This window comes from Chelonoidis abingdonii, chromosome 19 (genome assembly GCF_003597395.2).
Source record: "Chelonoidis abingdonii isolate Lonesome George chromosome 19, CheloAbing_2.0, whole genome shotgun sequence".
Taxonomy (NCBI): Eukaryota; Metazoa; Chordata; order Testudines; family Testudinidae; genus Chelonoidis; species Chelonoidis abingdonii.
The window spans coordinates 25,154,212-25,166,948 of record NC_133787.1 but is presented as its reverse complement, the minus strand read 5'-3'; the positions used below and the strand labels follow the sequence as shown (position 1 = coordinate 25,166,948).

At 40.6% G+C, this 12,737-nt stretch overlaps 1 protein-coding gene across 1 annotated transcript in view; it reads left to right on the top strand.

Annotated features, from left to right (window-relative positions):
• The window catches only part of LOC116816987 (fatty acyl-CoA hydrolase precursor, medium chain-like), a 49,644-nt gene that overhangs the window by 19,432 nt on the left and 17,475 nt on the right, over positions 1 to 12,737 (top strand). Inside the window, exons 5-6 of the mRNA XM_075073657.1 lie at positions 8,568 to 8,721; positions 9,431 to 9,532. Coding sequence (XP_074929758.1) covers positions 8,568 to 8,721; positions 9,431 to 9,532 — 256 coding nt within the window. The remainder of the gene's footprint in view (positions 1 to 8,567; positions 8,722 to 9,430; positions 9,533 to 12,737) is intronic.

The window sequence follows — 12,737 nt, the reverse complement described above, 5'->3', positions numbered from 1 at the left end:
ACTGATTTATTGCATTGCTGGGTTACCAACGACTCTTTACATGTTAACTGCTGTTAAGAGTTTAAATTATTTTACGCTATTTTTGCCTTTCCTGGGTAACGAAGAACTGAATGTACGGTGTGGGAGCACCGTGGCGTCTTCTGTGTGGTTTTACACACAGGAGCTGGGCACTCTACTTGTTACGGGAAGAAATACGTCAGTCTGAATAAACAGTAAGGTTTCTTCACTGCTTTTCACTTTCCTGTTTTCAGGCATGTGCCTGTTGCGTGTTGCACTTTTACTTCTTTATAGTGTCTTGCTTATCCATGTGATTTGAAGGGAACACTCTTAGTGAACAGGTACAGCTGTGTTAACTGTTCATTAACTAGTATTACATTGAACAGGTCAATTAAAATACTTATTTAGTGTCTACAATATGTACACAGGTCCTTTTCTAACAGCGAGCTACTTTCCTTTCCAAAAACCTGGACTTTATTGGATCTGATTATACCCTGGGCACTTTTTCAAAATGGGCTAGAAGTTTCTTTTCCCATCACTTGTGCCAGAGGCGCGGTGCACGCGTGGAGCAGCAAGAACAATTTACACAACCCGTGGGACTCCCTCTGTAATACTGCAAGTTTCGCTCGTTTCTCAGATTTGCAGGTTATGAAAGGTCCCCACTCTGCACAACCCATGAACCTGGACTTCCCTTCCTTTCCGAGCTTTTTCTTTGGTACTCATTAAGACGTACTAGTGTAAGCAGGGCCTCGCTGATTGGATATTCCAGGAGTTGTTTCTTCTTGTTGTGCCCGGGCAGGTATCTTACTGCATGTTTGTTGGAGGAAACGGAATCTGGCCCTGTGATTGCCACAGAATGAATGCAGAACTTGTTGGTCAGCTGCTAGTACAGCTAATTGACATTTAGTCATGCTTCTCTTGGTTCTCGGATTCAGTATCGGTCGGATAATAGCACGCGAGCCAGACTAACTTTCAAGTGGCAGTTACTTTCAGTCTCTTGCTGCCACTTCTCCACCATTAAAATACTTTCTGGCCACGTGCCTTAATTGACGATGTGATTTGCAATGGGGTCACAGGCTCCGAAAAAAAAATCAATGCAATATTGCGGAAGCCTGCCCCCACTTGTTATCATCTGTTTTTACCAAAGTTGGGCTGTGCCTGCTCCCGATTATTGATCGCGACCACCTCTGCCCTCCGCTTTTCTGTCTCGCTTGAAAGCACTTGCCCTTGGCTGCTTTTTTACTTTTTTTGGTAAAAAATATTAAGATTTGTATTTAAGGGCTGCTTTTTCAAACTGTGTTAAGTGAGACACTATGACATTTCAGGGATTGCTGCAGTGGTTAATTCACTGTTGATATTACCTAACCACTGGGACTAATTTTCGCATTACTACTTATATAAAGCTGTCTGGCTCTGGGAGATTTTAAATTTATTCCTTAATCGGTTTATGGATGGCGTGTTGAAATGCAATCAGATCGCTGATCCTGTTCATCCTCCTAATGCTATGCAAGTAATAAACTAAAAACTAATATAATTAGTAAATTCAGACCATCATATATCTTAGTTTTGATAATGACGGAAATGTTCTAATAAACTGAATTAATGTATAATACTATCAATACAATCCTCAAATTCTAGTCCTGCTTCAGTTTTGAAAGTTCAGAGGTGTGGAGTCAAATCTCTAAGATGTTAAATTCTTCTCTGTGTTTCAGTTCTAGGTGGAAAGTGTATAAACTGGACAGAGTCCCTCTATTTTCTTAGATCGAAACATTAGTTTCATTCCAAATGGCAGAAAACTTAAAAGACACCGATTTCAGTTTTAACCAATTGTTGGGCTGACATCTTCATGGGATTATTTTAGGGATTTATGTGACGTAGACAACTTGTGAGTATTTCCAATGTCTGAACTTCAAGACCCGCCCACATTTTTCTTTAACACCAATTCTCAGACCTACAATTGAGTGGATATTATGATAAACATCTTAGCCTTATAGCCAAACTACTATCCAATAAAATATTAAAACCTGCTGCATAAATTGCATTAAGGCTGCTCGATTCCTTCATAATAACAAACTGTTAAAATACACTAGCATAAGAAAAACATGAAAGGCAAATTTCCTTGGTCATTCAGTCTTGTATCACCACAGAAACAGGATTCAGGATGAGTGTTCTTTACAACCGCGTTCTCATCAAAATATAGGATCTTCTGATAACCCAAAGAACCAGACACCACAGGTCAATATATTAACTTTAGATCTTCACCCCCAAAAATACAGCTATTTAAGCACAATATCCTTTATAGCTAAATCTAAAATCTAAAGGTTTTTTTTATAAATAGAAAGAAAAGAAAAGGTTCAAGATGGTTAAACGGACTCAGTTACATACCAGTTAATGGCAAAGTCTTGGTTCATGAGCCATTGTGCAATTGATGGATACAACTTGCCTTGGCTTAAGTTCTTCTGGAATACATCCACAGCTTGTGAATGGGTCCATTCATATCAGTCCCATTGTCAAGAGCGTCAGTGTGTCAGCAAGTTTCCTTGCCAGAGGAAGACGCAGGAACTTGAAGATAGCCATATGGAGGATGTTTTCCAGGGCCGTTTTATAGTTATTTGCCATGTGGAGGGCATTCCACTGCTTTTACTGTTGAAATCACCAGCACCACAGAGGTTTTTGGAGTTCACGGGAAAGTCACTATGTCCCTGGATGCTTCGCAATAGTATCGGCACAGGAGGAAAATTTTCATTAAGTGTAGATAGGCGTTCTCACCAGGGTCAATTGTACCAGTTAAATGTTTCTTCCTTCATGGGCCCCAACGTCCAACTTAGAAAATAGGCCTCCAAAGGTGTTGCTGTGCTAATTACTATTTGGTGGCATATAACAAGGAGCAAAACATATTGAAATCCAAAGTATAAGAGCCAACATTTAAGTTACACATACAAACAAATTGATACATGGCGTTACGGATAGCATAATAATCAAATAACCAGCAAATAATCATAACCTTATTCATGGAAACCTTACTCGACACACCTTTGTTACAATATATCGCTGAATGCAAATTTATATACAGTGGTTGCAAACAGATGTATCTATGTGGGGTCGTATTTAGATCCATGATTAACGTCACACCCATCAGCCCAAGTGACTAAAGAGCATCAAGGATGCCCGAGGAAGAGGTGAGGGGGATAGAGGTCCAGCAGCTTTCTCTTTTTTCCAAGATAATTTAAAGAAACACTGGTTGTTTTTCTACAATCATAATAATGCAGCCAGTGTTGCCATTACATGGCAATCAACGTGACTGCCAGGTTTTCCTTAATAATACTTCCATTTGTTAAAACAGCACAATGGTCATACTATTGAAAGACGTATAAGCAACTATTTTGCTACTGATATCTTTAACACATAGCCAACAATTAATCAACATAATGATTTCTGTATTACACATGCCCTGAGGTCAAGTTTAATGTTAAAACCTTCCTACCTTACAGGCATACATTTATTATGCTACAAGTTGCCTCTAAGAACAACATATATTTTGATGATAAATGAATGCAATATACAGACTAGGGTTGTCAGTCTTCCAGGATTGTCCTGAAATCTCGAGGAATTAGAGATTAATAGTTTATTAAAGATAATGCCAAGTGATGAAACCTCCAGGAATACGTCCAACTAAAATTGCAACCCTAATACAGAGGTCTCATAAGCATGGTTAGACTTAAAAGTTGATACAGTTTGGGTTGTGTTTTTTACTTGCTTGTGTATATTTATTGAAATATTCTGTATGAAATGTTTAAAAGAAATCAAAGGTACATGCATAAACATCTGAAGCACTTAGAAACTTGTCGGGTCATTTTGAGCCTCTCGATGTTTAATCTGATTGTATGTATATGTTTCACAGGACAAAACGCTGCACCCCCAGAAGTGGTTACCAAATATGGGAAACTCCGAGGGCAGCGAATCAAAGTTGATGGAGCTGAGACACATGTAGATGTTTTCCTGGGAATTCCTTTTGCCAAGCCACCTGTTGGACCTTTGAGATTTTCCCCACCAGCGCCAGCTGAGCCATGGAAGGGTCTCAGAAATGCAACTATCTACCCACCCATGTAAGACAATGACATGAACATATGGATGGGTAGGAATGTGTAATATGGAGGAACACAATACTGACACTTAGGGAAAAATAAATCTAGCAAAATGAGCTCTGGTAGAACCATTTAACTGGGGTCTGTTAATGCCTGTAGACTGTTAACTTAAGTGAGTTTTAAAGATATATCTCAGGATATATATTTGGCATTAGCAACGTACCACTCCCACTCTTCATCAGTGATGTTCTCCCTTGGGGGGCTTTTGAATCTCCAATTAGTCATGTTTTTGAAACATATACCTCAGGAGTAGAACTGAAAAGGAGCTAAGAAATGTTGGAGGGACTAAATCCAGTATTGGATCATAGGCTTTCGTGGGTGAATACCCACTTCGTCGGATGCAACCGACAAAGTGGGTATACACCCACGAAGCTCATGCTCCAATACGTCTGTTAGTCTATAAGGTGCCACAGGAGTCTTTGCTGCTTTTACAGATCCAGACTAACACGGCTACCCCTCTGATAAATGCAGTCTGACTCACATTCCCAGTGCTACATATATGACGTTGAGGGCAGTCTGTTCTATTGCGGTTCTTATTCTGCCCTCATCATGTAGTGTCAGCGTGCCTTCCAGTAGTGCATTAAGTGTCATGATTAATATCTATAATATGCTACATGATTTGGTATATAAGGTGCAAAAGCATCCAGTTGCATTTCCATTGAATGACAGCAACTGCAAGGGGACTCTTATATGTCTTAGCTCCTGTCCATTTGCAGGCAGATTGCTATGGTGTTTCAAAAAAGTCTGTAAGTAGGTGTATTCTGCTGGAGGCTGTGGCCATTGTCTGTATGACTCTTTAATGCACTTTTGGCCGGCAGTCACAGGGAATAAAATGCTTTTATGTTAAAAATGGAAAACAGTGATATGATTCTCTGTTTCCAACAATCTGGAAACTTATCACAGGTGACTTGCTGTATTTATTGTGGATGAAGCATCTGATGGTTTTTGTTACTATGATTCTGTTGAATATTATTGATATATTTTTAATTATTAAGGTGCCTACAGGACTCAGTGGTTGGGCAGCATCTATCGGATGCATTTACTAACAGAAAAGAAAAACTTTCTTTCCAAGTTTCCGAAGACTGTTTGTTCCTAAACGTGTACACGCCTGTCAGCTCAGACATGGACATGTTACCTGTAAGCAACATTACTGCAAAATCAGTGCCATGAGTTCAGCCCTGATGTAACTCCATGGATCAAATTATACCTTAGTGTAAGTGGGCACAACTCCCGTTAAGGGAGGTCAGTGCCTACACACTGCAGGGCTCCTGGGTCGGTTTTAGGCCGATTCGCCGAATTCCCTGGAATCTGGCCCTGTGCCTAAGAGGGCCCCTGGCCGGTGCTTAAGAGGGCCCCACGGTGGCGCCTTTTTAATTTTTACTCTCCCGGTGTCGCTCTGGGTCTTCGCTCACTCCGGGTCGTCGGTGATGGGTCCTTGAGTGCCGCCGAAGACTCGGAGCGAGTGAAGGACCCTCTGCTGAAGTGCCACCGAAGGCCCAGAGTGTTACCGGGTGAGTACGAATCGGGACCCACACTTGCTAAAGCCGGCCCTGCAGGGCTCAATTTGATTCCATAAGAGAAACTTCACAGCACTTTACTGCTGTATGCAAACTTGCAGGTCTGGTTTTAGGGGCTGCTTTTGAAAATTGGATCAATCTATCTAGTTGTATGTTCATATTTTTAAAACATTTGTTGAGACTTATAACATAAAAACTCTCTCATATTTTATAATTAACTATTTACTGAAATGTTAAATAAGTGTGTATGTGACACACTTTTTTCCTTCACAAAACTCTGAAAAGAGAGAAACTAAGTAAATAGTAAAATGTGCCCTGTCATAACTTGATGACTTGAAGGCACCTGCCTCAATTTGGTAGTTTCTTATTTTATTTCCCATTTTCTGTTACTCAGAATTATTTTCCACATTTTATGAACATCTATTTTATTCTTCATGCCATTCTGTATGTTTCATACATGTGAGTTTTCTTAGATCTGAGATCCAAAGACCCTGCTATATAATGCCAGTTTCTAAGGGTACGTGCTATTCTCCTAAGTAAGCTAAGAAAAACCTTATTGTCCTTTCAAAATAGAATCTCTGTTAGTGTATGAAATACTCTGCAAGGACACTTGGAATTGAAGAAACAGGGGTAACTATTCCCTTTCTTTTTCTTTCCTTTTCCTGCTCCCTTCTTCTCTATCTCTTACCCCAATTAGAAATAAAAAACCTAAACTCCCTACAATTTGTAACCAACAAATTTGGGCCAGTCTTTCCGCATATTTCTCTGCTTGCAAGTTCTGTTCCCATCTCCTACCCTTTGTCTGTTTGTATCTTTAGATTTAAGCCCTACAAAACAGCATAATAACAATATAAATATTTAATAAAATAATAATTTCTCTTTAGACTGAGATGCACAGACTTAAAAAAGTCTTACCATTTTTTTCTATATCTCAAAGCTGAGCGAGCAGAACTTGTGCGTTGTGCAAATAGCACAAAAATAGTACTTTATCACAGCAAAAGTAGCAACCCTCTGGTTTGATTTTACACTGAAGTAATATCAGGGGTGTTACAGATGTAGGTGACTAACTCTTCTGCTTTTTCAGGTCATGGATGGATCCATGGAGGTGGATTAGTGATTGGTGCAGCTTCAACATATGAGGGTCAGCACTATCAGCCTTTGAAAATGTGGTGGTTGTAACAATTCAGTACGACTGGGATCCTTGGATATTTTAGGTAAGACATTGTGCCTAAACGCACACAGGATAATGTTCCCATTGGTTGAGTCTGAAAAGACAAGCATATGTCAGTCCAGTATAAATGTTCTTAACTCACAAGCCATAACAATTAACTCATCCTTCTGTGGGGAAACCGAGTGAAAACCCTAATGCCACCTAACCATAAGCTGTTTCAGGAATTCTGCTGCATATAGGCAGAAGCCTAAAAGAGAAAGGACTATACTTTTGTTTCTTACTTATATTTGTTTATCGTAATTTGAGTTGGCCATAACAAAACCCTGGACCTAAGTGCCCTAAAATTGTGGGAAAGTTCAGATCCATAGGCTGGCTAAGCATTACCTGAACTTGGGAAAGTTTGGTGTGAACTAAGCTTCAGCCTATTCATTGTTTTTTACACAATAGGATTGATTTGGGTACCAAAGATCAAGGATACAATAAATTACCTGCAAAACCTCTCCCAAAGAATGAAAAACAAGTATAGGATAACACCAATGCACCCAAATAAATATTGGAGAACAGATATATTTACCTGAACCAAAACCACCAGTGCCTCTGTAGGGCTTCAGACAGTGGGTTGTACATTAAAGGAAAAAGACAGAAAGCCAATAGGACAGATCATTATAAAGATGTCATCCACACAGCAGACATTCCAAAGATATTAGTGATTGATCCAATCCATCTCTCTTAAGTCACATGCTTATTCTCCTTTAACACAGTGTCCATTTTCTTTTCCACATTTTACATGCATCCCAAGTTTGTGAAATTTACCAGTAGCATACTAATAACCCTTGAAAACTCCATTTTTCAGATTATATTTGAACACAGTTATAATCTGATCTCTTTTGATTATCTGCTTTATTTTTATCTAATTCAGTGAGGCTGAAGAAAATTCAGCCCTTCTCTCAGAGGAGAGGAAAATCGACCTGAAAAAATATCATCTTGTAGGAGTCTGGGTTAATTCTTAGGCAGGTTTATCTAATCTATTTTTGAACTATGCACTGATGTATTCAAGCCTCAGTTCAACACGATGTTTAAGCTTGTGCCTAACTTTAAACCCATGAGTAGTCCCTCCAAGTTCATTACTTCTTTGCTGAATTGGGGCATTAGAGCTATTGTCATTTATTCTGTGCTCATCACTGTAGTCTCTGAGCACCAAAAGCCATTGTCATTATCTATAGTGCAACTGGAGGTGTGACTGCAGCAGCTCAGGTAGACATACCTGCATTAGCTTTATTTTAGCTAGCACAGCTAAGCGGTGAAGACATGGTGATGTGGAACCCAGCTGTACAAACCCCTTCTTGGAATCTTGGGCTCATACTTGTGCTGCTAACCTACAGCAGGGTCATGCTGCGTCTTCACTGTTCTTTTTAGCTAGATTTGATAGCTAGATTAAAGCTAATGCAGGTATAAGTGTAAGAACTGCAATCACACCTCTGATGGCAGCGTAGACATAGCCTTGGATTGTGCTTCGGTAGTGTCTAGGGCTAAGAGTGCTGTTTAGATAACTGATGCTAGTCCTGGCCTGAGTTTTTCAGAGTTTTCTCACTTGTTTTCTGACAGTGCCAAGGGCTCCGTTTTCAGGTGTTGCTCCATTACCAGCTTTGATGCAATCCTTGGATATATTTTATATAACACAATGTATGTTATAAAACTCCAGGCTATCTACTTCCCTTTATATTCTCTTGCTTTCAGCTCTGGTGATGAACATGCTCGTGGAAACTGGGGTTATTTGGATCAAGTGGCAGCTCTCCAGTGGATTCAGGAAAATATTGAACATTTTGGAGGAGATCCAGGATCTGTCACTATATTTGGAGAGTCTGCAGGAGGAGTCAGCGTTTCTGCCCTTGTAGGTTTTATAGTGATCACTAATGAGTTTTTAAAAACACCCCTATATTTTTATTGTGAGTTTGCGAGCGAAAAGTCAGGGAGATAATGACAGGATTGAGTATTATTGGAGACCGAAGCAGCTGGGAACTGTGGTACATCAACCTTCTCTGAGAGGAGAGTTTGATATTAAAGAATTTTCTGATTAATGAAACTCTTCTTTTCATACAATCGCCTATTTGTTTTAAGAACCCAAGTGTTGATTCCTCTTTAATTAACTTGAGTACTGAATTATTTTAAACAGCTGTGGTAGGGAACAAAATTGTGGTCAGAGAGAGTAAAATTCACCAAGGTGTAAAAATTCCAAGTTAGTGCCTCTGCCCCACTTAAGATCTGCTCTAAGGGTCACTTGCACATACAGTCACCCAGTCTGGGTGAGCAGCCATGGTAACAGCACGTAACAGATAGACATTTATTTGGGATGCATTGTATACCCCCCTTTTTTATTTTTTTCTCAGCATATTTGGAACCAAGAGGATAATCATCTGCACCAGGTTGTGAGAGTTTGGAAGTAAATCAGCCCTTGAGTCTACAGAGCATTTGACATAGTTTAATAATATTTGCTTTTAAAAGTGAAATAATGGTGTTAAAAGATAATTTGTGACACTGCAGTTTGTGATTCACTGGTCAAAACAGATTGTTTGTGCTCTCCCTCTTTTCTTGCTTTTCAGATCTTATCTCCTCTGGCAAAGGGCTTGTTCCATAAGGCCATCTCAGAGAGTGGAGTTACAATCAAGGGGTTGTTCACTGCTCATCCTGAAGCACAAGCTAATGTAGGTTCTTAGTGAATATCAAGACTGTATTTGTAGAAGCTGGGACCTGACTTGCCCCTGCAAAAATGTACAGTAACTGTAGACATTTTTGTGTGAAAACAAGCAAACTGTGCATACTTGATATTTTAATACTCAAATACCCATTTATATGTGCACTTATCATATTGGCATGTTTAAACCCACAGATGCACATGTACGCACATATTTTTGGCTTAGTCTTACTCCCACTCTTTAAAAAAAAAAAGGCACCCAGCATCCCATTGTAACGGAAGTATTTTTATTAGAGAACGCAGAGGTAGTCAATAGCAGATCCGGGCCAATCTGGACCTCCAGATGCTTTTGAACAGAACCGCAAAATCTTTTATTATTATTTCATGCTATTAATTTGTTTCATTCGCGGCGCTGGACCTTGGCTATACCTAACCCAAGAAATGACCTGTCAAAAATGAAGATTACTGTGTATTACAGCGATTGGCCAGTGGGAACCGTGATTCTATTCCCAGTGGCCCCTTTAGCGTTGTTAAAAAGGGAAGGATAATACCTACTACCTGACAGCGTGCACCAGTTTTCGGAACGAGAATTCCCCTCTCACCGAATTTTCAAGTCCCCTAGCCAGACTTGGAGTCGAGCATGCCTGACCACATTAAGCACTAGACCGTACCAAATCATTACGGCTGCTCCAAACAGTTAGATGCTTCTCTGGATCCTGGTCTAAAGCACGAAATAGACTTGATCGCCCGTCTGTAAAAGTAACGGGGCAGCAGGCCAAATTCAGTGTGGCATCACCTACCTCGCTGGTTGCAGCATTAAATTGCTTGGCTGCCCCTCCATCCAGACAGCGTCGTTTGGCCAATGGTGTTGCAGCTAGAACACAAGGAGTCTGCCTCCTCTACAGCACAGCGTAGGAGAGTCCCTGAGAAGGAACAGCCCTCATGCACTGTCGGATGGTAAGGGGAAACTCGCTCAGTGAGGGAGTCCTTGGTCTGTGGAAGTGTGGCTGGAGGGTGTCACTGCTGGGAAGGAGGACAGGAACAGAACTGGAATTCCTGGCCCCCAGAAAATTGCCCCCCATCTGCCTGAGATAGTGTGAGGCTAAGCGATTAATGTGGTGAAAGGCTATGACTTCCAGGGAAGACGCCCTGTAAAAATGCAATATGTTTGTTACATCCTGCCAACAATCAAATTGAAAGGTTACAGCAAAATTGGAAGTATAGACATTGGCAGAATGTCCTAGATGAATGTGTCACCTAGATCACTTAGTATCAATAACTAGGAACCCACTGAAATCTATAGTTTAGACACGTTGAAGTTTTGGACATTCCCACTAGGCCATTTTGAGGTGCTCTGGACTGTCCTTAGGACTGCCCATGGTTCGCCTCCCAGCTAGCTCCCATATCTTCGCGCCCCCTGGCTCACATGACTCCACTGCTGAGCAACAAGTGTCTCTAGCTGCAAAATGTGAGAACAGCTAATTGTAGTTTACTAAGCAGCGACTGACTGAAAACATTATAGTTGTGATCCTGGCCGATACACCCTCCATGTCTTGCTCAGTTCATTAACCTCTGTGCCTTTGTTTTCACATCTCCTAGCTGGGAGAGTTTTGTATATAGTTAATGTTTGTAAAGCTCTGAAGAAAGTAAATGAAACCAGCAAGTGCACAAGGCTGTATGATTATGCAGCATCCTCCCTTGAAAGCTTTGAAACACCACAAATCCAGTGTACAGCTAGCTCTTTCTCCTACATGAGAGAAAAAATCCCAGACCCACCACAACTTATGTGTACGCAGCACACTGAAGGGAGAAATCTACCGCAAGAGCTACATGTTGTTGTTTGTTGTTTCCGCATACAGAGCTACTAAAAGTGACTTTTTTTTATATTGATTGAGAAAAATTTGCTAAGTTCTGGCTGCCAATCAACCAGCTCTGCGCCAATTGGTTCATTGTCTAGGAAAAGACAGGAAAGAAAATGATGGAAATAACGCTGAAGATGAGGTGCACGTGAATCCACTGTATGTGGCGACTGTTCATCTTTATACTGCAAACAAACAGGATTTCAAACTTGTCCAGGAGTTGTGCTATGTTCCCTTCTGCTTGCATAGAAGGAGGAATAAAGACACTAGATTATAAGAGCTTGGACGGAACCACGCATCTGCATTGCAACCTGCCACATGGACCCTGACTGTGATGGGTCTCGAGTCTACCTGTTATCAACCAACCTAAAACTTGGGTTTATCCCGGGAAAGAAAATAAAAAGATAAAAAAAAGGCTGGGGGGAAAAACAGGAAACATGTGTTATAAAATAAAGTGACAGAGAGGACAGTGGCCATTTGTGTTACCTTCGCTGAACCAGAGCCCGGAGTGGCACTTCGCTATTAAAGTACAATTTAACATATAAAAAAGCAGTCTATTACATGTCATATAATTAAAACCCAAGAGCCAAAATCAGTATCTAATAAGGTAATGAAGATTAGACTGTCTGACATAAAGACAGTTCTGTCAGGCTGTTGTCAGAATCAACCTCTGTGATTTTGTCACACTTTGACATTGAGGTTGCCATGTGGTGAGAGACAGAAACACTTAACCTCATTTCCCTGAGAACCTTAGAGTCATCACGTAAGTCGCCTACCATGGAAGGGACTCTAGCGAATTGTTGTGCTGAAAGGTTGGGACTCTGTGATTCTGTAATGGCACGTGAGATCACCAGGGCAGCACTATTTCCCTGCAGTGTGTGAGACAGCCTGGAAGCAGTTCCGAGTGTTCTTCCTTGACTGAACTGGCAGGAATTGATGCAGTTTTCAAAATGTTGGGATGGATTCTTCAATCTCCTATGGGGTTCAAGTCAAACTCTAGTAAACTTGGTACCCTTGACTCCTTTAAACCCCAATCCTCCTATCTGTTAAATTTTGCTGCTTAAAAATGTATTGCAAACAATCATTGGTATAAAAACCTACCGGCGGCATTTCTGTACATTCAGACCCTAATTTTGTGTACATGACCACGCATTTTTACATGATTTGTGAGGCTAAACACTACCCCTACTGAAGTATAGTAAGAGTAGCATCAAATAGAATGGAAAAATATAAAACGTCGAGCCCTGCCTGTCCTATTCTTCAGCTGATCAGACAATCCACCTCCCCATAAAGGAGCATAATGCATAGATGCTTTATTAGTAATTCACCTTCCTCTCATGCTATTGCATCTTCCTA